This window comes from Globicephala melas, chromosome 4 (assembly GCF_963455315.2).
Source record: "Globicephala melas chromosome 4, mGloMel1.2, whole genome shotgun sequence".
NCBI lineage: Eukaryota > Metazoa > Chordata > Mammalia > Artiodactyla > Delphinidae > Globicephala > Globicephala melas.
Genome location: NC_083317.1, coordinates 66,901,509 through 66,928,240, shown reverse-complemented (window position 1 = coordinate 66,928,240; position 26,732 = coordinate 66,901,509). Strand labels below are relative to the sequence as shown.

At 35.9% G+C, this 26,732-nt stretch overlaps 1 protein-coding gene and 1 pseudogene across 1 annotated transcript in view; both read left to right on the top strand.

The window, feature by feature from the left end:
• The window catches only part of POLQ (DNA polymerase theta), a 114,547-nt gene that overhangs the window by 44,815 nt on the left and 43,000 nt on the right, over positions 1–26,732 (top strand). Inside the window, exons 13-18 of the mRNA XM_030857808.2 lie at positions 3,396–3,589; positions 4,471–4,595; positions 5,892–6,135; positions 19,823–22,932; positions 25,273–25,416; positions 26,422–26,618. Of these exons, the coding sequence (XP_030713668.2) occupies positions 3,396–3,589; positions 4,471–4,595; positions 5,892–6,135; positions 19,823–22,932; positions 25,273–25,416; positions 26,422–26,618 (4,014 nt within the window). The remainder of the gene's footprint in view (positions 1–3,395; positions 3,590–4,470; positions 4,596–5,891; positions 6,136–19,822; positions 22,933–25,272; positions 25,417–26,421; positions 26,619–26,732) is intronic.
• LOC115857316 (ATP synthase F(0) complex subunit C1, mitochondrial pseudogene) lies at positions 23,411–25,223 on the top strand (annotated as a pseudogene).

The following is a 26,732-nucleotide window of genomic DNA, read 5'->3' as shown; positions in this document are numbered from 1 at the left end:
ATATTGATTTTAGATCTTTATTCTTTTTTAGTATAGGCATTTATAACTATAAATTTCTTTCAAAGCACTACTTTCACTGTATCCCATAAATTTTGGTATTTTATGTTTTCATTTTTTATCTTCATCTGTTTCAAGGTAGTTTTTAATTTCAATTGTGATTTCTTCTCTGACCCATTGTTATTTAGTAGCATCTTGTTTAATTTCTACATTGTGAATTTCCAAAATTTTTTAAAATTTATTTTTAATTTCATTCCATTGTCAGAAAACATATTTCACATGATTTCAATCCTTTTACATTTATTGAGGCTTGTTTTATTGCCTAGTAGATGGTCTGTCCTGGAAAATGTTCTATGTGGCCTCAAGAAGAATGTGCATTCTGCTGTTGCTGGTTGAAGTTCTACAGATGTCTGTTAGGTCTAGTTGATTTACTGTATCGTTTTCACCTTCTATTTGCTGTTGATCTTCTTAGTTCTTCTTTCCACTGTTGAAAGTGAGGGTATTTAAATCTTCAACTCTTATTTTTGAATTGTCTGTTTCTTCATTTCTGTCAAGTTTTGTTCATGTGTTTCAGAACCCTGTATGTATTTACAGTTGTTATGTTTGTTTGTTGGATGGGTCCTGTTGTCATTATAAAATATTCCTCTTCTGTGAACTTTTTTTTAGAAGTCTATTTTATCTGATATTAGTCTAGTTACTCTGGCTTTGTTATAGTTGTGGCTTGCATATTTTCACTTCCTTTTACTTTTGACCTGTTTGTATTTTTGAATCTGTAATGTGTCTCTTATAGACAGCATATAGTTGGATTCTGGTTTTTTTCTTATCCAATCTGTCAATCTCTGTCTTTGATAGATTATTTAGTCCATTTGCATTTCATGTTACTATTGATGTAGTTGGATTTACATCTTCCACATTTTGTCTGTTTTCTATATATCTCACGTCTTCTTTTGTTCTCTTGCACTTTTACTGATTTCTTTTGAATTAAGCAAAACTTTCTAGTATAACATTTAAATTTCTTTACTTTTTCTCTATATTTTTTGAAGTTATTTTCCCAGTAATTACTCAAGGGGTTAGCATATACAGCTTAAAATTTATACTTACTTAATCCCATTGAGATATAGAAACATTATTCTTGTATAGCTGTATTCCTATTCCTTTTTTTTTTTCTTTTTGGTGCTATTAGTGTTATACATGTTACATCTAATCTACATGTGTTACAAACCCAACAATACATTGTTATAATTGTTATTTTATACAATTTTATGTCTTTAAAGAAGCTGAGAGTAGAAAAGAGAGCAAATGTATACATATAAAATTTGTTATATTTACATTTTTATTTAAGATTTGTGCTTCCCTTTTTTTGTTTCTATGGATTTAGTTACTCTCTCTTGTTATTTCCTACTTCAATATAGCTTTGCTCCCATCTGCCTCCTTTGGGCTGTTATTGTCAAACATTTTGTATTTTTATATGTTTTATACATACTGTTTTGTACAGTTGCTTTTTAAAGTCAGTCAAGAGAAGAAAAGAGGGGAAATATGCAATAATACTGTCTTTACAAGTACCCATGCAATTACCTTTGTTGGCACTCCTTGTTTTTCTGTGTGGAATTAATATACTGTTTTGGGTCACTCTCTTTCAACCAGAAGAACTTTTCTTTAGTAGTTCTTGTAGGCAGATCTGCTAGCAACAAATTTTGTGTTTATCTGGGAATGTCTTTGTTATGCCTTTATTTTATAAAGTTAGTTTTCCTTTATATAAGATTCTTTGTTGACTTTTCTTTTCTTTCAGCAGTTTGAACACGTTGTTTCACAGCATTCTGTCCTCCATTGTTTTTTTTCTTTTTTTGCAGTATGCGGGCCTCTTACTGTTGTGACCTCTCCTGTTGCGGAGCACAGGCTCCGGACGCGCAGGTTCAGCGGCCATGGCTCATGGGCCCAGCCGCTCTGTGGCATGTGGGATCCTCCCGGACTGGGGCACGAACCTATGTCCCCTGCATCGGCAGGCGGACTCTCAACCACTGCGCCACCAGGGAAGCCCTGTCCTCCATTGTTTTTGATGAGAAGTCGGCTCTTAATTTTTTTTGGTTTCCCTTGTATATGATGCATTGTTTTTCTTTTGCTGCTTTCATGATTTTCTCTTGGTATTTTACATTTTGACTCTGATGCATCAGGGTGTGGGTCTTTTTGAGCTTTCCTAGTTGGAGTTCACTTTTAGTCTCTGGCATATGTAAAGTTTTCCGTTAAATTTGGAAAGGTTTTAGCCATAATTTCTTCAAATATTCTTTCTGTTCCTTTCTGTCTTCTTCTGGTACTCTCATTATGCATATGTTGGTACACTTTAATGCTTCCCACATTTCTCTGAGGCTCTGTTCATTTTTTTTTTCCTTTTTTCTGACCTCTCAGATTACATAATCTTGATGGATCTATCTTCATGTTTGCTGATGCTTTATTCTGCCAGCTTGCATCTACTGTTGAGCTCTATAGTTAATAGTTCATTTCAGTTGTATTTTTTAACTCTAGAATTTCCATTTGGCTCTTTTTTTTTAATCATTTCTCTTTATTCATATTCCCTACTTGATGAGACATTGTCATCATACTTTCCTTTACATTATTAAGCATGTTTTTTTTTGTTGTTCCTGTTCTTTGACCATACTTATAATGTCTCTTTGAAGTCTTTGCAGATATTTCTGACATCTGGAACCCCTCAAAGGTGTTTCTTTTGCCTGCTTTTTCCCCTGTGTTTGGGACACATGTTTCTGTTTCTTTGAATGTCTCATTGTTTTTTGTTGTTGTTGTTGAATACTGGACACTTCAGATAATAAATATATTATAGCAATTGTGAATATTGATTCCTCTTTCCCCTCCCTGTATTTTCTCAGAAGTCATACAAAATACTTAAGATTGTATTTAACATCAGAATACCGAGATTAAAAGTGTCTATGATTAAAGTCCTTGGATTCTGTAAAATCCAGCTTGTGTGCTTAGTGGTCTCTTCTTTTCTCTTGTCAGTGAGTTGTTTGTGATTAAATGAAGTTTCCATATAAGTGAGACATTATCACATTTAGAAATTTTTCCAAATACTGAAGACTTTGTTTGTTTGTTTGTTTTTTCGGTACGCGGGCCTCTCACTGTTGTGGCCTCTCCCGTTGCGGAGCACAGGCTCCGGACACGCAGACTCAGCGGCCATGGCTCATGGGCCCAGCCGCTCCGCGGCATGTGGGATCTTCCCAGACCGCGGCACGAACCTGTGTCCCCTACATCGGCAGGTGGACTCTCAACCACTGCGCCACCAGGGAAGCCCATGAGGCCTTTGTTTTTAACATGAAGTTTACGTTTACGATTTTGTCCCTTTTGTAATGCAATAGTTTTAGGTAATGAATGATGCTTCTTCCCTTTAGGTTACACCTGTGTTTGAGGATTGGACTACTATTGATTGGTATCGATTTTTCTGTTTATGGGAGAAGTTGCCAGCTTCTATGAAACGGGTGGCAGAGCTAGTGGGAGTTGAAGAAGGGTTCTTGGCTCGCTGTGTGAAAGGAAAAGTAGCAGCCAGAACTGAGAAACAGCACCGACAAATGGCCATCCATAAAAGGTAAATATCAAGGAGCCTGGACTATCCAGTTTTTAACACAGTATTGGATATACAGTAGATGTCCAGTTTATTGTAATCACTTTCATTGTCATTAAAATAAAAGTTTTGGCTGAATATAGTGAAAATTTTCAACTTCTTGTATTTACTGAATTTATTGATATTTTAGTTTCTTCTTTGTAGCTTATAAGAAGCCACTATATATCAAGACTTTTTAAAGTAGAACTCTTAATTACTTTCTTCCCTTAAAGAAGATATGATCAGAATTGCCAACTTAGTGTGGCTCCATTTGAGGATATGGTTTGTATCATCCTTTGAATTGATTTGTTACCAGTAGGGAAGAGCCAATTAAAAGATTCAGGTGGGGAAATTGTACAGGCTTTAGCTTCTTTGAAATATAATAAAATTATTTTTCTTAAAGCATTAGTCTCATATTATTTACATCATAGTCAAGTGTAAATTTTGTAAGGATTATATACTTGGCTTATTTGTGGCACAATTGCCTTTCACATCAAAACTTCTTTATAACCAAATTTTGATTGAAATATGATTAGGTGATATAATTGTGTATCAGGTGTTCTTTAAAATTTTTGTGCCATCATATTTCTTGAACCCAGTCTCATTTCTTAAAATTAGTTAGCATTATTGAAATATGAACAAAATCTTTTTGTTATACAGATATTAGTTTTTTGCTATAGTACTAACGTATGTTAGAATTTACGAACATTGAGCTCTTTGTCCACTAATCCTATATCCTATTAGGAATCTTCTCACCTTCTCACCCTCTTACCTTTTTTGGTTCTTTCTTGTTTCTCAACATACATTGTACTTTCATAGTAGACATAAGTGACCTCTTACCATACTTTTGGTAATTTACTTTCTAGGTTTTTTACCAGTCTTGTGCTATTAGATTTAATCAGTGAAGTTCCCTTAAAGGAAATTAATCAGAAATATGGATGCAGTCGTGGACAGATTCAATCGTTACAACAGTCGGCTGCTGTTTATGCAGGTCAGTTAAACAAGTGTTCCCACATTTATTTAAGACTCTGTGGTTTGAGGTCAAGTTAAGATTACTTTTTTTCAAATTCCATTTTACTGTAGGTTTCTCTAAAAGTGAGGGGATCATGTTAAGCCATAATTTTGTATAGTTCCTGTCATCATCAAAACACCCAAAACTATGACTCCTGTGGGCTCAGTTACCCTGCTACAGAAGACTGGCAGCTGGCTGAGCGTCTGGATCTTGGTCCCCTTCCATTCCCTAGCAACCTGCTGACCATCGCTCTTCTTTCTGTTTTTCTGTCTTTTTTTTTTTGGTGGGGGGAGCGTATTGTAAGAAGAAACAGACACAGTTCTCACTGGTCTTCATTTTTTCATCAAGTTATTGATTAATACTTGTTATTGTGGAAGATGGCAAGTGGAGAGGGCTTTCTGGACTTCTGTCTCATTGTTTTAAATATCTGTTCTCTAAGGAAATACTGGTCTTTCTTAATAAAATTAAACTCTTATCTTCTAAGCTAGGCAAACAAGGGAAGTTCTAGGTCTGATTTTACCAAGAAATCCTTAAGCCCTTAGGAGGGAAATCCTGGGCTGCTGGAGAGTGTGTTTACATGTGTAAGAAGTTTCATTGTGAAATTTTGTGCATGAGAGATTACCGAGGGAAAGATGCCAGGAGAGGGCAGTAAGAAGGGAGAGACTTACCCTTCAACTCACTGGCATCAAAGATCTCAGATTACCTCTAGGGTTAATGTTCTTGTAGGGAAGTGATTTTCTTAATGACTTGACACTTGGCTACTCTGGCCTCTTTATTTCAAGAGGGTATAGCTATCAAGCTGGGCAACCTTTTTTTTTTTTTTTATGAAATTATCAATGGGACTTTCACTCTTTGTAAATAATCCTCTCAGCACTTGACAATTTAAATTAGCTCTCTTGTTTTCCTCTAGGTGAAAAGAGTTCTTTACCTGTTTTAAGAGTTCTTTCTTCTTTAAAGAAAGTAAGGAAAAAAAGAGAGAGAGAGAGGCAAACTAGTGAGGGCTTTTTGTTTGTTTTGTGTTTATGTGCTCTGCCTCAATTTTTTCAAATGCAAGTTCATGATTAAGAAAAAATGAGATGATATTTAATGTGTCTAGCCAATTAGCTAGGCCCTTAAAGATGTCTGCTCTCCTATTATTTTATACCTTGGGCCTGTTAAACTTTATAATTCTGCAGAAAAAATAACAACAACAGTGAAACAAAAATACATCTCAAGAAACGAAGAATTGGTCTAGAAAGAATTTTTAATTCAATAAATATTATATGAATATTCTAGGGATGATTACAGTGTTTTCTAACCGCCTGGGCTGGCACAACATGGAACTACTACTGTCCCAGTTTCAGAAGCGTCTTACATTTGGCATCCAGAGGGAGCTGTGTGACCTGGTCCGGGTATCCTTACTTAATGCACAGAGAGCCAGATTCCTCTATGCTTCTGGCTTTCTTACTGTGGCCGATCTTGCCAGAGCAGATGTTGCTGACGTGGAAAGTGTTCTGAAAAATGCTGTGCCTTTTAAAAGGTAAGAAAAAACCCCTTGTCTACATATGTTATTAAATGAAAACAGGTCAATTTGTAAATAATAGATAATATACTAAAATATTTTTCCCTTAGATAATATCGTGCCATATTTGGTATAAGTGGAAGAAAATGTGGCTCCTTTTCCCCTTGAGGGTTACTTTTTTCTTTTTTTGTATGTTTAAAATATATTTTATGACTTTAAAGACACTTCTAAATGTATCATAACTCTCTCCTAGAAAGTTTGAGTAAAGTTAAGTTACCAATGTTTCTGCTTTGATGGATTTTAGTTCTCAGTATATATCCAGGACTCATCTTAGATTTTCTTCAGGCAAGAAAACTTTAAAATATACTCTTCTTGACTATTCTTTGGAATACTAGTCCCTCAAAAACAGTTTATGAGAAGAGGACTTCTTGATGTGTGTGTGTGTGTGTGTGTGTGTGTGTGTGTGTGTAAGTGTGTAACCAATTCATTGAATGGGCTGGACTCAGCATATTATCAAGGAATAGCTTAATTATTTTCTCAACCACTATTCTTTGAACTCACTGTTATATGGAATCTTAGCTAGATTCTATAGCTGTTTAGGCAGTTTCAAGTATTAACAGTTTTATTTTCAGGTTTTAAAAATTTGTCCTAAATTAGAGCATTAATCTCATTTCCAGTTCAGTGCTTCTTTCCTCTTTGGTTTGACACATGCTCTGAAACTTGAAACATGTGTGAAGGGATGGGAGCATAGTCAAAGAAAGGGCCTCACTGCGCAGTGCCATCTCACATCATGGGCTCTACTCCGTGTACTTCGGCAGCAACGGCAGGTGTGATTCCTACTAGTGGGCCCTAGTACAGCATGCACTACAGCCAGCATAGCTATAGCTGTATAGCTACCTCTACCTAGATTTTGAAGGATGAAATTGCTTGGAGTCTTAAGCATATGCAACCCAAGCAGAGAATGTGGAGCTGTGGGGGCAGGGTCATCCCCTGTGACCCCAGATTGGCAGATCCATTGGTGGGAGATTTTGTCACTTTGGGGTGTGCCTCTGGCTGAAACCTACATAGAGTATGCTTTAAAACCTACTTGTAAAGGTGTTGATCTCCTCTGGAGCCTGTGATTTTCACAGAATCTTTGGATATATTCATAGTTGCTTAGAAATATGTAATAAAAGACCTGAGGTGAAAAAATTCAGATGTGGGAGTATCTCTGTGGTAACAGCATACCACATATCATACTTAACCCTTCCAGGGAGTCATCTGAAGTCAGTACACGTTTTTAAAAATTTAATTGGAAAAAATTTGTAAACATATTTTGGAATCTCTTCTGTGTGATTCTAAGGCCATTATTGCCATGACTGTGATTCTTCTGAAAGCCCAGAACCTTCACTGATCAAAATTAATGAAACATAGTAATATGAGAAATCAACATTATCTGCCTCCTCATGTGACATACTGAGAAAGACACAACATTACTCCTGGAATATTTTTATCAAAAATGTCTAATGTAAATTTAACTGTAGAGAAACATCAGACAAACCTAAATTGAGAGACATTCTACAAAATAATTGGCCAGTACTTTTCAAAAATATCAAGGTCACGGAAACAAAGACTGAGGAGCTGATTCCAATTAAAGCAAGCTAAAGAGACATGACAACTAAATGTACCACCTTAATCTAGATTGGATTAGAAAAAGGACATACTTGGAACAATTGGTAAATTTTGAGTAAGGTGTGTAGATTAGATACAGTATTGTATTAATGTTAATTTTCTGAATAGAAACTGATGTATTTGGAGACTGGCCACCCTTTCAGTGCCCGGTACGTAAAAGCCAGAAAACCCATCCACATTCAGATTGTCTCAAATAGCTTGCCATTACCAACAATCTGTAATGAATTACCTTGTGCATATGTATTTTCATATTGTTGGTGATGTTTCTTCAGAGTAAATTCCTAGATGTGAGATTTCAGAAGGTAAGTGCATATATATAGATTTATTAGATTCCAAATTGCTCTGCAGAAGGGTCTAGCCAAGTTACACTCTCACTAGTCTATTACCCCTCAGCTCACCAGTAGAATCCATTGTTGGATGTTGTTAAAAAACAAAATTCAGCTGAGTAAATTTGAAGATCCAACTAGCTTTATTAGGTGATTCATGAATTGCAGCATCCAATCTAGGAACTAGAAGGGGTTTTACTAAAAGATGGAAGGTTTTTGTAGGAAGAAGGATAGGGCAAAGGAGCTATTAGCAAAATAAAAGAAAGGATTATTTTTATACCAGGGCAGCTTTTTGGGGGTAAAAGGGAAAGGCAAGGGGGTTTTATCCTGCAGATTGTATCTTGGGGGTGGGTGGGGGTGTGGGGGGGTGGGGAGGGAGGATGGACAGATTACCTCTTGGTGCTGACCAGGAAATTCTAGACTGGTTGATTAAGATTACATTTCTGGTGAAGGTCAAAACTGCAATTAGGTTAGGTATTAAATCTAGGTTTGGTATCATGGGCTTTAGCCATTTGGGGCCTGTGGCTTTTCTCTTTAACAGTTCCCTCCTTTTCATCATACTCTCAGCCTGAGAGATGTGATCAAAATTTAAGGCATTAGCTTCGCTCTCAACTACTGCTCTGCAGCTTTGTTGATCTTTGTTCTGCTATCCATAGGTCATGACGTCTTTGATGAACTCCTGTGATATTCACAGGCCATGACTTCAGGTTTGTTACCGAGTCCAAGCTTGTTCTGCTGCACAACAGACCAATAAATCAGGAGATGAGGTGTTGAGGCAAGGAATAGCGACTTTATTTGGAAAGCTGGGCATCCGAGAAGATGGCAGACTAGAGTCCTATAGAGTACCATCTTATCTGGGTCTGGATGCTAGTTTCTTTTATAGAACAGAGATGGGGAGGAGGTGAGGAAGTAAAGTAAAAAGGCTCTAAGTCTTGGAAAATATCTTCTGGTTTGGCCAGCGTCTGGGAGGAGATGTGTTAATTTCTTCTTTCTTGCAGCCATTCACGGGCGGGCAGGGGCAGGGTGTTTCCCTGTGAGCTGAATGAAGGCACTTTGGTTTAACATTGAGGCAGAGGGGCAGGGTTCCCCAAGGGACGCCACTATGTATGCTTATAGCTATAAAGAGCATCCTTTTAGTGATTATAGTCACAAAAGCAACAGGAAGCAAAGGTTAAAGTAAAAGAAACAGATCCAACATGGAGTCAGATTTTGTTCTTCCCTGTTACAGGTTCACAATTTTTAAGGTGGCTGTTCTCCTCATTTCTTTTCTGATGTTCCACTCAGGGAGATCACTTCTCTGCTGGTCAGTGGCTGTGAACATGCATTTAAAACTTTTGAGAGAATCCAATGTGCTGATGTTTATGACAGCTATAAATAGGATAACTCCCAGTATTTGGGGTGTGCTTCAGAGCCATAGTCCCCAAGACCCAAACCAGTCAAAGACACTGTTGAAGGAGTCACCCTTTTAAGCCAAGTGGCTTACTCAGTGATCTTACATAATTAAGTTTCAGCTTCACCAGAAGTGTCAATCCAGGTACAACAGATGGTATTGGTCATAGCACAGACACTTCCCTGCTCAGCTAAAAGATTATCAAGGGCTATCTTATTATCAAGAGCAACTGTGGCCAGAGAGTCTAAGTATTTTTGTTGGGCAATTAGTGCCCTAGCAATGGAATCTGCAATGTTCTCTAAGAGTTGAGGAAAGGTTCCTGATTATATTCTTCTTTGTTTTAACTCCTAATCAGGGAAGTAGACCCTGCCAAAGGAAGCAGTTCTTGAATCATGAATCCTCCTGTTAGACCTTTTCTAGAACAGTTAGGGGCACAGTTAGATAACCTAAGACGCCTAGTACAGTTGTGTGCCAGCCATATGGGCATTCATATGGGCCCAAGGAGAATGATAACCACCACAGACAAAGACAAGACCTGTCGGGATGCAAACCATTCCTGTTAAGGAATACTGATAAAAGATTTATTCACAGGGACTGCTGCATTTACCTTTTCAAGCCAGGAGTCAGTCAGGTTTTTAGTGCATGTGGAAAGAGAATCTCCCATCCTAAAATAGAGTTATCCTAAATACTGAAGCTTATCCCTTCTTAGTAATGGCCTGGGAGATACAGATGAGGGTGTTATCTTTCCAGGCCAATGCCAGAGTGAAATTAAGAAAGAAAAGGAGAAAGGATTTCATGTTTAACTAAAGCAAGAAGACTTGAATCTGGTGTCTTGGGTGAAAGCAGTAGACATCAATATCAGTGACTTTTCTTACTCATCATTTTGATTCAGGGGTCTCCAGTGTTGTGTAGGACCAGATGTCAGGTGGTCGTCCTTAGCTGTGAGACATGTACCCAAGGCTCAATGCTTTCCATAATTTTGCATCAGTGTCAGTGGTCAGGAGCACTTGGTAAGCTCCCTTCTGACAGGGCTCAAAGGCTGCCTTTGTTCTTAGTGATGTCAAATCAGACGGGTGGGAGAAAATTGGAAATATTAATTTGGTGAGTTGTAGCCAGATATTTAAGGACACTAGAAGAATTCAGGATCCAGTCCAGTTTACAGGTATGTAATAAAACCTCAAAGACAATTAACAGGACTAGAATCTAATACTATCTACAAAGGTGCAAAGATAATTTTTCTCTCTTTAATTACCCCTATATTTTTTTTAACCAAAGATAATCATAGTAAAACGAATTTGTTTGCATTAAACTTGGCCTGATTATTTATATAAGTACAGCAAGAATAATGATTGACCATATAAGTCCTTTTTTAAGACTGCTTTGCTGAAACCTTGTAAGCAAGGTACCTGGTTGATTTTTTTTTGAAGCAGTTCTTTGAAGCTATCTGGTCATATCTGAGTCTGTGCACACCTTTCTCAAATATGACATTCCAGTCAAAGCCTTGGTAGTATAGCCAGTGTTTCTAATTGTATCCTGTTACAAGGAGAACAGATTGTTATTGAACTTATGCAAGCAAATAAATTGTTAAGAGAGTAAGAATATTCACTGAGAGTTCCTGAATCCTGGAGGGATCAGGTGGGGAGAAAATGTTTCATCTTTGTTCACAAAGGTATACTTTACCAAATTGTTGTTAAGTCATAGATAGCTTAAGAAAAGGTCTCCTTAAATCTGGAAGAACAGAAACATTAGAGTATCCTCCTCAGGTCATGTAGTCCTATGTAATTATACTTTTTCTGCTTGAATACAGTTTTTCAAGGGCCCAGAGGGAGGAAGCCTAAGGCCTTTAGGGACACAAATAGTTGTTCTTAAATATACTGTGGTGGGTGAAGGAATGGGAAAACAGAAAAATGAGATTTGTCAGGGAGCCAGGAAGAACCATGAGGCCATCTTGGTTTTCCCACAGCTCCAGCTGTTTGTTTAATTTACAGCCATTGTTTACCCATCTTAGTTTCTCTGATTCAGGAGCAGACTGTCGTCTGTTATAAGGACATCAGGTCTGGCAGTAAGCGGGTCATTTTTGGAGAAGTAGAACAAATCTCATCAACACTTGCCACAATCTTTATATAGATTCTGTTGCCTTTACATGAAAGTCAGCTAGGTCATTTCCCTGTTACTCAGGTTCAATATTTTTAGTGTGAGCCTCAATTTTGATGAGTAATTTTAGAAAGTAAGTGAATAGCAGTAAAAGGATTGTTTACTTGTTACCCATTTCTGATTGGGGTCCCAGAGGATGTCATACACCATTTTAAGATAATGACTAGAATTATAAGTTAGGATTATACCAGGATATATCAAGTTTCTAGGAATTTCACACAATTTCTAGAACACTTACACACCTAATCAAGTACAACATAAAGAAGGCTTAATGTTGCTCCTTGTTTGGTAATGCTTCCGATGTTATTTAACATATCAAATAAGCCTAACATCTTTTGAAATGTTCCAGGGGCCTCTGAAAAATTTCAAAATTAGTTTGTGGTCAAAAGACATCATTCAGAATTTGATTTGGGGAAGTTTGTCAAAGATATCAAATGGTTTGCACACTTGACTAAATAGGATCACAGGTCCATATGAAACAATACTTGATTGTCTATTTAGCAGATGAAGGAAAATTAAGTTCTAGTTTTATATAAGTACACTATTGATATTAAAACTTAATTTTTAAAATGCTTATAATAAGTCAGTTTTAGCCAGCTTGATTACACAAGGTAAAATCTTTTCTCTCTTCAGTGAAGAGAGAAAAGATTTTTGTATGCCTTTAGTTTACCCTTTATAACCAGAAGCTCTAGTTCAGACAAAATTACTCTCATTTCCCTTAACAAAATGCATCTTCATTCCTCATGCCTTTTCTTTTCGTTGTTTTTTTAAAAAATTAATTAATTAATTAATTATTTTTTGGCTGCGTTGGGTCTTTGTTGCTGCACGCGGGCTTTCTCTGGTTGCGGTGTGCAGGCTTCTCATTGCGGTGGCTTCTCTTGTTGCGGAGCACGGGCTCTAGGGCTGCGGGCTTCAGTAGTTGCGGCTCATGGACTCTTGAGCACAGGCTCAGTAGTTATGGCACATGGGCTTAATTGCTCTGTGGCATGTGGGATCTTCCTGGACCAGGGCTCGAACCTGTGTCCCCTGCATTAGCAGGCAGATTCTTAACCACTGTGCCGCCAGGGAAGTCTCTCATGCCCTTTCTAGCCAAAAGCATATCGTGCTTTTCTTGCATATGGAGATGTTTCCTTTGTTGTTTCTTGTAGCTTTAATTACATATATTAGAATTTTTAATCTTTTGAAAACCTTAATTTCTGGCTAAAATTTAGGAACTAAACAGTTGTGGACTCTTACACTAGCATTCCGAAGCTTGGCAAAATTATAAGTAATCTTTGTAACTTCTAGAAACATGTGCTTTCTCATAGAAACTTTCTTAGCATGGCACTGTTGACTGAAAAAAAAAAAAAGCGCAATGTGAGAGTTGTGAGTTCAAGTTTTATTTGGGGCAAAATGAGAACTATAGCCCAGGAGAGAGCATTTCAGGTAGCTCTGAGAAGCCGCTCCAAAGAGGTAGCGGGGAAGGTCAGTGTTATATGACTTTAGTGAAGGGGGGTACGAGCAGCCAAGCACACATTTTGGCAGAGGCTTGCTGCTAGTCACGAGGAGCAGGCGTCACTGTTAATGATTTTAGTGCTTTTCTAGATATGAGGAATGTAAGAATTGGGCTCATAAAATCTCCTGAAAATATCTATCTGAAGACCTTTTCTGCCAGTTTTTCCCAGAGCATGAAGTGCCTCATTCCTGATCTCCACCCTGAACTCCTTTCAGGGTGTGTTGAAGGTCAGCAGCTGCAGCAGCTCATGATTTAATCCTTGTAGAGGTAGATGGCAAGTGCCAATAGTTGGCAGCACCAAACATGCTTACTAATAATCCCAAATTTTATCTTTAGTTTTTAAACAATAGAAAGCCAAAAGTAGATAAAGCTGTGTTCAGTAATTAATCTTTCACCTATTTTATCTTATTTGGAATGATCTAAATGTTCAATAAATTTCCATTACTTAACCTAAGCTTAGCAAAACTTTAGGGTTTCAGGCTAAAGATTTGGAAAACTTATTTCAAAAGTTCACCTAGAAAATCTTTTTATTCTACTTTTATTTATTTAATTTACTTGCTCTAAACAATTATATTTAGGTTACTAATGAAAATTTCATCATACCAAGTTATTTTTCTTGCTGACAAATTTGTTAGCTTAGGTAGAATAAAAATATAATTAATGCTGACAACTATTAAGACTTGTCTGTTTTAATTAAAGCGACAAACTTAAACTAGCTTTTACTTCCTAAAGATTATCTTGGATAACTTGATCTTGAAAAGCATTTGAGTTAGCTATATTCCTTAGAACTTTGGAGTAGCCAATCCTTACAAGCTTGTCTTTAAACCAAAAAAAAAAAAAAAAAAAAAAAAATACAGCTCTTATTGTACATCAACTATATTTCAAAAAAAAAAGATTACACTTCTGATGAAGGTTTAAATTGTATTTAGGTTATGTATTAAATCTAGGCTTGGTATCATGGGCTTTAGCACAAGTGATGCCATTTGGAGCCTCTGGTTTTTCTCTTTGACAAAAAGGTTTTCATTTTTACTAGTTGGATAGATGAGAAGTTGTATCTCAGTATGGTTTTAATGTGCATTTCTCTAAATGTGCGTGATGGTGAATATTTTTTCTTATTTTCAGGATTATTTAAAGAAATATATCTTTGTGAATTATCTGGTTATGTCTTTTCCTTATGTTTCTACTAGATTTTGGTTTTTACCCTCTCCTTTTTAAAGAGTCTTAGAATCTTTTCTTTTTAAAACTGATTAGGGTTCTTAGCCATTTGTTTCACATGTATATTTCATACATTTTTCTCAAAAACTTATCAATTGTCTTTTGACTTTATTGCATTGTTTTCACCATGCAGAATTTTTATTTTTCTTTTCATTTATTTTTTAGCAATCTTTTTTTTTTTTTGCTTCTAAATTGTCATAGTTAGAAAGGTTTTTCATATATTGAGGTTAAAGAGGAATTCACACGTTTTCTTCTAGTATTTGTAAGTTTGCATTTGGATTCCTGATTCATTTAGAATTTAATTTTGTGTATGGTGTTAAGTCTGGATCCAATTTTATTTCTCAATGGTTCCCATTTATAAAAAAGTTTATCTTTGTCCCAGTGATTTGAGATGCCACCATCATATATTAAATATCCATATGTAATTAAGTCTATTTCTGGACTTTCTATTCTATTTGCTATTCTTTCTGTCAGTTAATGAGCCAGTACCATGCTTCTAATTATAAGGGCTTTATAGTGTGTTTTAATGTCTGGTAGAGTAAATTCTACCTTATGTTTTTTCAGTATTTTCTTGGCTATTCTTGCATGTTTGCCCATATGAAACTTAAAGTGCTTTTTGATATTGTATTAGAATTCGATTGAAATTTAATAGAACTGAAATCTTTATAATGTTGAGTGAACCTACCCAAGGATAGGTAATATCTTTGCATTGGATCTAGTCTTTTTGATTTTTCAGGAGTTTTAAAATATTTTCCTCATACAGGTTTTCAGGAGTTTTAGTTTTCCTCATACAAATTTTATACATTTCTTGTTAAATTTATTCCTGTTTAATCATTATCCTGTTTTTAATTAGTGGCTCTCTTCTATGTCTTCTACATGGTTATTATTTGAATATGTAAAGGCTATTGAGTTTTATATTTTTTTATCGTGCTATTTTCTGAATACTTTTGTTTAAATTACTTTTATCATTGATTCTCAAGGATTTTCCAGATATATTGTCGTATCATTTGCAAATAGAATTATTTTACTTTTTCCCTAACAATTCTTGTGCATCTAACTGATTTATTTGGTCGAATTGAATTAGCTAATAGCTCTAATAGGTAGTGGTAGTAGACAGTAGTAATAGAGATAGTGGACATTTTTGCTTTGTTTGTGATCCTAGTGGAAATGCCTCTGCTACCCTAGTAAGATACTGACTTCAGGACTATGGGGTGTGTGTGTGTGTGTGTGTGTGTGTGTGTGTGTGTGTGTGTGTAATCATTTTAAGAAAATGTCCATTAATTGCAATTTTCTCGTATATTTTTTATCAGGAATGGGTTTTAAATTTTGTTAAAGGCTTTTTCAGTATCTATGGAGATAGTCATAGGTTTCTCCCCCTTTACATCTCTTAGCATGCTATATTAATAGATTTCCTACTATTGAATCAGTTTTATGTTCCAGAATAAATTTCACTTGGTCGTGTTATATTATTTTTTTACATGATGTTGGATTCTATCTGCTAATATTTAATATAGTATACTTTTGCATTGTTATCCATAAATAATATTAGTCTACAGTTTTTGTATGTGTATTTTGCACTGTCTTTACTCAAGTTTTCATATCAGACTTTCTTCATGAAAAACAAAAAGGAAGATTTTCCCTTATTTTCAGTACTTTGGGACTGGTTAAAGGTTTGATATGATTACCCTATGAAACAGTCTTGGATGGTGCCTTTTTATGGGGTTAATTCTCTGATCACCTTCTCTATCTTATTTTTTCAGAACTTAATCTCTTTAAGCTTTCTATGTCTCGTGGGGTCAATTTTGGTAGCCTTTCTTTCCCAACTAAATTATCTATTTCATCTGGATTTTCAAATATATTTTCATAGCGATCTATAAATTAGTCTGTTAGGAATTTTAAATATTTCTTTTATTTCATTGGCTATGCCTCTTTTTTGATTTATTATTTTGTAAATTTCTGCTTTCTGTTTTCTTTTTGATCAGATTAACTAGTAGTCTATTTTGTAAATTTTAAAAAATCAAGTATTTTGTTTTACTAGTTAGGTCTATTAAAAAAATCTACCTCATTAAATCCTATTTTTTGAATTTTATTACTACCTACTGCTTTCTTTTGTTTTACTTTGTCATACTTTTTCTAGTTCTTTTTGTTGAACTAGGAGTTTAATTGGTTGACATTCATATTTTTATTGATAAAATACTGTGTGTTTTTATTTTAATACTATGAATTTAGTACTGTGAATTTTCCTGTGGTCTCTTATTTTAAATGTACCATAGATTCTGATATTTAGGGCTTTCATTATTTTTTTTAGGAATTATGGAATTTGCATGTTTTCCCTTTTTTGCCTGGGTAGAAGTTCTTCTTTGTTGTTAATAATTTTTAGTTTATTGCATTGCAATATAAGCATGTTGTTTATAACATTTCTACTTTATGGAATTCACTGGCAATTTCTTTGTTTCCTAATATATGATCAATACAAACTAGATAGTTGTATTCTCTATTATAAAAGTAAAATGTTTGAGATATTTTCACAAAATCTACCTTTTTGATTATGTTAATTAAGTCTTATTCATTCCTATTTATTCCTCCCTGCCAGTACTTCATCTGTCTTTTAATAAGAATGGTTTATTAAAGTCTACTAATTGTTAGTACACTTCTCTCTTTGTCTCCTTGTATCTCTTACAGTGTTTGCTTCACAAATGTGGTTGCTTGTTATTTAGAGTGTAAATGTTCATAGTAAATATGACTGATTGATAGTTATCTTTGTTGTGCTTTTGGTTTTGAGCATTAAATTATACCCTTCTTGGAATATCCCTCACTGCTTTCTTCTTGTTTCCCTTTGCCTGGGAATTCCTTTGCCCATTCCTTTATTTTTAGCCTTTTTGAATTACTTTGTTTTAGGTATGCTTTTTTGTACCACATTGAGTTGTAGTTGTGTTTTGCTTTCTGAAACAAATTGAAGATCTTTTTAATAGATGATTTAATCCCATTCACATTTATCAATATGAATAACATGTTTGGTTTCAATTCTCTCAAATTATTTTATAATTATGTGTATTATGTGTTATTTGCTGTTTCTTTCTCCACCCAAGGGTATTCTTTGGTATTTTATTTTTAAATTTAGAAAGGTGTATATTTTTGTTTTAATGGGTGCTTTTGTACTTTTTATTATGTGGTTTGTCAAGATTTTAATTGTATCCTGTAATTCCTACCTATTGCCGGAACAACAGTCACTGACATTGAGCTTACTTTAACTTTCTTTTTCCCTCTCCCTTTTTCAAAGTGCATTCTTTCTACTTTATCTCAATATAAAACTTGCATACATTAATTTTCCACCTTTGCCTCCACCCTTGTGGGGGGGTAGGGTTGGAAGACTAATATAATCTACATTTTTAGTTATTCAGATTCTTACTATCGTTCTTATTTCTGAAGTATTCCTTCCTCTCTTGAGTGGATGAAACTTATCCTCTAGTAGCTTTAGGTTCCTTGAGGAGGGCTTATATAATATAGAATTCTTCAAGTTCTTGTGTGTTTCAGACAGATTTTCCATAACCTTAATATTTGAAGCACACCTTGGCTGGATAGAAATCCTTGGTCTATACTTTCTTTTATTGAGTTTTTTGAAAATGTTGTTTCTTTGCTTTGTATGCTGTTTTCAAGAATTCTTACGGGAGTGTGATTCTTTTGCCCTTCCAAATATGTAGGCCTTGAGAGTTCTTTTCTTTTCTTTCCTTTTAACATTTATTTGTTTATTTATTTATTTTTGGCTGCATTGGGTCTTCGTTGCTGTGTGTGGGCTTTCTCTAGTTGTGGTGAGCAGGGGCTACTCTTCATTGGGGTGCACAGGCTTCTCATTGCAGTGGCTTCTCTTGTTGCGGAGCACAGGCTCTAGGGTGCGTGGGCTTCAGTAGTTGTGGCACATGGGCTCAGTAGTTGTGGCTCGCGGGCTCTAGAGCACAGTCTCAGTAGTTGTGGTGCACAGGCTTAGTTGCTCCACGGCATGTGGGATCTTCCCAGACCAGGGCTCGAACCCGTGTTCCCTGCATTGACAGGCAGATTCTTAACCACTGTGCCACCAAGGAAGTCCCGAGATATATTTTCTATATCTTTGAAGTTCAATAGTTTTACTAGGCATTTTAGTTAACTCTTGCTATGGAAGAAATTACTTAAGAACTTAGTGTCTTAAAAGCAACTAGTAAATATATATTTACTCAAAGTTTTTGCAAGTCATGAATTTGGGAGTACCTTTCCTCGTAGTTCTGGTTTGAGCTCCTCAGGAGGTTGTAGTTAAGTTGCTGGCCAGAACTGTAGTCATCTGAAGGGCTGACTTAGATCTGCTTTAAAGACGCCTCACACACATGCTGGCAGGTTGGTGTTCATTTCTCTACATGAACTTCTCCATAGAGCTGCTTGAGACCCTTTTGCCATGATGGTTGGCTTCCCCCAGAGTGAGTAACCCAAAAGAGAGCAAAATGGAGACTCATTGTCTTTTATGACCTAGCCTCAGTTTTTAGTTGTTTTGGGTGAGAGGCTAAATTGGTCCCTGTTATTTTATCTTGGTTGTAAACAGAAGTTTCCCAGCTTCCATAATTTTTATGCCTCATCCTGTTTATCTTCTCTTCATGGTACTTCAGTTACGTATGTTTGACCTTTTAGGGTGTAGAATCTATTATTTTACTATGAAGAGCACTGATATTTTGTCAGTCAGCTTGGGTAAGCTCAAACTTTTCCTGTTGTAGGCAATAGCTCAAATCTCTGTTCAGTTGTTTAGACTTTCACCTAGCTGCTTGGAGTCTCTCCACACTTGCATAGTTTTGAGGTCAGCCAGATATTTGGGCAGAATTTGTATGAAAAATATGGGGTTCTCCTTCTCTGGGTCTCTCAATTCTGAACTTTCTCTCTTCATTTTGAATCTCTTGTAGTTACTCTGAACTGTCTTTCAAATTCTGTCAATAAACTCCAGGTTTCCATTTAAAGACTCTGTCTTAGTGAGGCCTTCCCTAATGATGCTATTTAAAAACTGCAGAACCACCTATCCCTTTCTGGTGCTTCATTTTTTTAACATCTTTATTGGAGTATAATTGCTTTACAATGGTGTGTTAGTTTCTGCTTTATAACAAAGTGAATCAGCTATACATATACATATATCCCTATATCTCCTCCCTGTTGCATCTCCCTCCCATCCTCCCTTTCCCACCCCTCTAGGTGGTCACAATTGTGCTTCAATTTTTTACACAGCTCTTATCTATCACCAGTTGACACAGAATGCATTTTAACATTTGTTTACTTTCTGATTTCCCCAACTATAATGTAAGCGCTATGAGAGTAGATACATTTCCCTCTTGTTCAGTGCTATTTCTTCAGTTCCTAGAAAAGCTCAGATTGATGCTTAATAAATACTTGTATTAATGAATGAATCAATGCATTAATTTATTTCTTTTCCTACCTCTTGTATAGTACCCGAAAGGCAGTGGATGAGGAAGAGGAAGCAGTTGAAGAGCGTCGGAATATGCGAACTATTTGGGTGACTGGCAGAAAAGATTTAACTGAAAGGGAAGCGGCAACTCTTATAGTAGAAGAAGCCAGAATGATTCTGCAGCAGGACTTAGTTGAAATGGGAGTGCAGTGGAGTCCATATTCCCTTTTAAATTCTGATACACACTCATTGACCTGCAGTGAATCAGAAGTAAAAGAACACAAATTTATACCCCAAACTAAGAGTTCTTATAAAAGATTAGCATCAAAGAAAAAAAGTAACACAATATTTAATGATTCTTCTGTTACTCATTTACCAAATACAGTGCAAGATTTAGATAAAAGTAGAGAGCATACAGATTCCTTTTATTATAAATTTCAGGATGGGCATCAAGAATGTCAGTTGCATTCCATTTCCAGAGCAAAAAGACGGGCTTCTTTGAGTATAAATAAAGAAAAGCTAGGGACCTCTCTGAACGAGGGGAAAGCAAGCACTACGAAAGTTGTTCAGACTCTCTCATCTGAGAAAACAAAAAAAGAAGCTTTGAATTTCAGTTCAGAAGAGATGAGTACAACCTCTCAATCTTGGAAACATAGTAAGCATCTAAAACGATCTAGAGACAGTAGCCCTGTGAAAGACACTAGGATGTGTAGAATCAATTTACAAGAACAGACTCTGTCTAATCCTATTCATTGTGAAGAGTCATTTACTTCAGATGAGAAGAATATGGAATTTAGAAGTCCAGAGCCATTTGCTAAAAACATATCTTTCTGTGCTGAGGGAAGATATAGCAAAGTATCATTCCCATCACAAACAGAACAAAGTTGTTCAAGGAACAATAAAGTATCTAATGATATTCTTGTGGAATATTTTATCACAGGATCCCAGAATAAAAATGTGACTCATCAAGCCACCAGTGTGGTTAGTGAAAATGGAAGAGGATTAGCTGTTGAATCAGAAAAAACAAATGAAGTGCTGATACAAAATGATTCAAAAAACCAGCATGTTAATGTGAAACACCATGACACCCATCCAATTAACCAATGCCTGGAAAAGCAGTTTGATAGACAGACAAATACTTACACCAAACTGAAAAAACCAATAGCAAGACAAATGCCCTATGAGAAAGACAGCAGTTATATGAATAGGGACTCAAATGTTGTTATGAAATGTGAAAGTACAAAGTTTAATGCTGAGGAAAATAAATCAAGTAATCTTCAGGTATCAGGAGATAACATAAGCAGCACTGAGATATCCAGTGGAGTACATCTACTAAGTGGAGCATTTGGTAAATCAGGAGGCCAGCGTGAGAATATTCTGAATACCCTTAGAGTACAAGTAAAAACAGATGCTTATGCAGCAGACAGAACTAAAAATAATCATGTTTCTGACTTAGGTTTAGATCTCTGTGATTTTGAAGATAGTTTCTACCTGGATACTCAGTCAGAGAAAATAATTCAACAGATAGCAACTGAAAATGCCAAGCAAGAAGGAGCAAAGGATACCAGCCTGGCAACAGGAATGATGCAGAAGAGCCTAGACAAACAGAGCTCAGTGAGCTCCTTTCAGAAAGAGATTCACTTTACTTTTCCAGGTGAACAACATTCACCAGGAATGGCAAGTCATTTGAAACTTAAGACTGTAGATGCTATGAAACAAAGCACTGATTCACATGGGGTTGATAACCTGACTCCAGAAAGCCCAATTTTTTATTCTCCAATATTAATAGGGGAAAATGACCCATGTTTTAAAGGCAATGAACTTTCTGTTACTGACTCCCAATTAAATAGTTTTCTTCAAGGTTATCAAACACAAGAAGCTATGAAACCAGTTATACCTCTGGTTCCTAAAATGAGAACTCGTACTGATATAGAAGTAGAATGTCTGCCAGTTCCTGAAACAAGTTTGAATTTGAGTGGTAGTTTACTGTTTGACAGTTTCAGTGAAGAGTACCTGGTAGAAGAACAACCACCTGATGTACAAGCAAAAGAACGCCTTCCTTCTGAAATAACTTCAGTCCATTTTGCTGATTCTCTGTGTCTACAACCAGAGGGCCCAATTAAAAAATCAGATGTGAATGAGAATCAAGATAATCAGCAGCCATTGTCTTGTTTCAGTGATGAGTCTACTGTATTTTCAGAAATGGATTCTGCTCAGATGGTTGAAGCTTTGGATAATGTAGACGTATTTCCTGTCCAAGAGAAACATAATACTGCAGGATCTCTTAGAGTATTAGAACTGAGTGATCCAGTGATTGTGGGTAATGATTATTCCCAAAGAGAAGTAATTGGAGGAGATAAAGATAAAAGGTCTCAAAAATCCAAATTTACTGGGACAAGGCAAGATAATTCATTCATATGGTCAGGGGCATCATTTGATTTAAGTCCAGGACTGCAAAGGATTTTAGATAATGTGTCCAGTCCTCTAGAAAATGAAAAGCTAAAATTAACCATTACAGACTTGCTCAGTTTGAAAGGAAAAAACACAGAGGTAAATGACAAACAGGAAGTTATTTCAAATTTGGAGACAAATAAAGTGCAAGGAATTCCATTATCCCCTAATATTGTGGTAAAAGGCAGTATTGACGCACTAGAGAACAATGTCATTCATGGTGAAACCTCCTCCCTCTTGCCTTGTAAAGAAAACTGTATAGTTGATGATAATGGACTCATTCCTCCTATACCATCTGCTTCTAAGTTGTCATTTCCAGGTTTTCTTGGAACATCTTCTGTAAAACTTAAGAAAATTAGTGGTGGTTTACAACTTGGTGAAAGTTATTCATTTGGCTCACCTTCAGATAATAAAAACTGCAATTTAAATCCAGAGACTAGAAATGGTTTCAAAGATGACAGTCCTATTGGAGACACAAGTTTTTCACCGCAGTTATCACAGGATGGATTGCAGTTAACTCTAGCCTCATGCAGTTCAGAAAGTTTGGCCATAATTGACGTAGCGAGTGACCAAACTCTCTTTCAAACATTCATGAAGGAGTGGCAAAACAAAACTCGATTTTCCATCTCATTGGCTTGTGAAAAGATCAGTAATTTGACATCTTCTAAAAGTGCTACTATTGGTGGTAGGTTTAAGCAAGGTAAGATTTTTTTTTTTAATCTTTTACATTTTTATGTAAAATAGTGGACTGAGATGGGACTGAGACTTTTCAGTATTGGATATTAAATGTAATAAGTGTGTTCAAAGTTTAATAAGTTTCAGGCTTCCCTGGTGGCGCAGTGGTTGAGAGTCCGCCTGCCAATGCAGGGGACACGGGTTCGTGCCCTGGTCCGGGAAGATCCCACATGCCGCTTAGCGGCTGGGTCCGTGAGCCATGGCCGCTGAGCCTGCGCGTCCGGAGCCTGTGCTCCGCAACTGGAGAGGCCACAACAGTGAGAGGCCAGCGTACCGCAAAAAAAAGTTTAATAAGTTTCTCCTATGTGGTTTTATATGTGGAACAGCCTTATTGTTCAGCACAACTAGATTAAAAATAGTTACCCTCTGGTATAAGAGATGGGGGACCTCTGGACACATGGGCAGGAGAGCTGAGCAGTGAGGCCAAGAGCTCAAGCTGGTAGACTGAAAACGTGCACACCACTAGGACACTGTTTGTTCCTCTGGCTCTGATCCATTGTTGTGCCTGGGGTCTAATCAGGCCTGTGTCTGCCTCCTTCCAAGCAGGCCAGAAATCCCATCTAAACAGCCTTTCTATAGTAGCTCCCAACAGGAGTTCCATACCAGTGTTGTCTCCCATGACACTGACCCAGCAGCCAAGCTTATTGCTGGTGGGGACACCACAGTTGGTATGGCTGGTTCAGAGGCCAGCATTAGAACAGTGTTTGACAGATTGATGCTTGGGTGCCAGGCATACATACATACAAACAATACCTCTTCTATGTCATTCTGGGCTCTGCCTTGTCTGAGGCCATAGGGCCCTTCTGTTTGGTTATCTTCCTCATCCTCTACTTTGTGAGTCTCTGGAGGTTTCCTGTACATCCCTGCTGCTTTAGCTCCTGGTCATGCCTGGTGTTAGAGTGTGCCAAGCTTACCATTAAACACAGCATTTCTCTAAGAAAGAAATCATATATATATATACATCTGTGTATCTATATCTATATATATAATCATATGCATATATTAATGTATATTAGTTAGAATATAATTTTGTAAAATTTAAGATGTATATTTTGAAAATGGATCAGACTTGTTATGGTACCTTAATGGTGTGACATGGTTTGAATTTAATTAATTAAAGTATAGCTGATTTACAATATTAAATTAGTTTCAGGTATACAACATAGTGATTCAGTATTTTTATAGATTATACTCCATGTAATGTTATTGTAAAATAATGGCTATATTTCCCTTTGCTGTACAATATATTCTTGTAGCTGATTTATACATAGTAGGTTGTACCTCTTAATCCCCTACTGATATCTTTCCCCTCCCCGCTCCTCTCCCCACTGGTACTCCCCACTTCTACTCTTCTCAAGTAGAACTTGTACCTCTACTGATAGTCATGAAAGCCTCAGAACTCTTTCAGGTTTTCAGAGAATTGAAACTTTTGGTTAAATAATGCCATGTATTCCTGTCTTATTTCATGGAAGTAATGATTCAGTATTATGGGGGATAGCTGTAGTCAGCTTTACAATCTGTTGTGGAAATCAAAGATTTGATCAAATTTCTTAAATCTCTATATTTATGAATGAGTTTGTTCATAAAGTTCTGAGTATTTGTTTGATCTTCAATTCAGGAAGCATATGTGTTAATGACAAGTTTTATGCACTTTCATTGTTGACTAGCTCTTTCCATTTTTCATTCAACAAACATAAAATTGAGTACATTTTCTGTGCTAGAGGTTAGAGGGATAAAAACATTAACTTAAATTTAACAAATATGTGACAGTTATTTTCCAGGTATTGGGGATATAATTGTAAATAAGATGGATTAGTTTTTGACCTATGTCTGTGCAATTGAAAGGTGTATTATTTTAGGAAAAATATTGACTCAAATACAAAATCATACCTAATTCTTCACTAAGAAGTAAGACTCTTGATTTTTCTGGAGTTTCTAAGTGTTAAGAATTGCTAAATTTGCTACAAAATTTTTGTAGTATGCAAGTGGTCTTTATTTCTGAGTTATAGAAATTCAAAATGCAGCTTTTGGAAAACTTTAAAAAGTTAATTTTAAACTATCTTAGTCATTATTACAGATCTCTTTTAAGAAATCTTTGGTAGATTTTTCATAGTGACAGTTATCTTAAATGATGGGAAGCCTAGGAAGATCTTACACCTAAAAATGACTATCCACATGATGCATATTGTAGGGATCTGAAAAATTTGCTTATCAAATAATTTTTTATTATATCATTTTTTTTAGTACTCAATTTAGTGGTTTCATTTTCAGAGATTTTTAACTATTTCACTTTGGTTTTACATAGTTAGTTCCTCTCAGGAAAGCCCTATTGGAGATGATGGAATTCCTGTTAAAGGTTGTGATGGCATCTTGGTGGTTGGACTGGCAGTATGCTGGGGTGGAAGAGATGCTTACTATTTTTCATTGCAGAAGGAACAAAAGCATTCTGGTAAGTAATCACTATTTGGTTAAGTTACCATATAATTTTAATGTAACCTCTATGAGGATAGTGACTTGTTTGTTGAGAATAGTTTCCTGAAATTTACCTAGAATTTATTTTTTAGGATTAAAAAAAAAACCTTCAAAAAATAGTAGCTATTGTATACATTATTTCATATATTAACTAGAATGACATTTTAAGAAGCCACCCCCCTTACTGTCTTCTGCTTGTCACATGTGGCTGTTACTGTGTTTTCTTCTTTGGGGTAGTGGATCCTTAAGGACTCACTGGCCACCTTGAGGATTTGCTTCTGAAGACTGGATCATGGCAGTTTCTTTCCAGGCTTTTATCCTCCTATCGACTGTATCTGGAACTCATTTAGAGGCAGTGATGAGCTAGACATCTACAGTAGTTGAATCACACAGCCTTTGGAGAAGTCTTGGAATTAAAAGGATAGGACCTAGGTATAAATTGTGATCTGATTATGGTTGTTGGATACCTAGTTGATTGTTTGGTTTTAGACAGAAGCAAAATTAATAAGGAAACATTTAAAAAGATGCCATATAATGTCTGTTCTGAGTAAGCATGAAATATTTTCAGTTGTTTCATAGGAGAACATCTTAGGATAAGTAATTACTTGAACTTCTTTTATTTTAGATGTAATTTTATACATTCATACTAAAATTCCCTCTGAAATGAGTTCCTTTAAAATTCATTTAAAAATAACTTTTCTTTTTTTAATTCCACATTCTGAGAAGCGTAAATTTATTTTTAGGAATCTTAATGTTTAGAATTTTCTCCCACCTGATTAAATAGAGCATTATAAATCACCTAGCCCAATCCTTAAGTTTTAGATTACAGAGCACTTCATCTATGTAGCCAACATGACCTGGACAAGGTCTTGCTGAACTAAACTGAGGCTTTTGAGTCTTTTTCAGTCTTGGCACTAAAGATTGCTGTTTCAAATGAATGCGTGTACTTTTTGCCTTAAGACTTTTTTTTTTTTTTTTTAAGAAATTAGTGCCAGTTTGGCCCCACCTTCTCTGGATCCAAGCCTGACTGTGAAAGACAGAATGCGGCACCTTCAATCTTGCTTTCAAAAGGAATCTGATAAAGAACGTTCTGTTATCATCTATGACTTCATCCAGAGCTATAAAATTCTTCTTCTGTCTTGTGGCATCTCCCTGGAACAAAGTTATGAAGATCCTAAGGTTCCCTGTCTTATCTAAAAGAATTTTACATACTTCAAAAAATATTTAATTTTAATGTTTAGGGTTAATTCTTAAATGACTTGGTATTTATTTAGCTTCAACAGTACAGCTTAA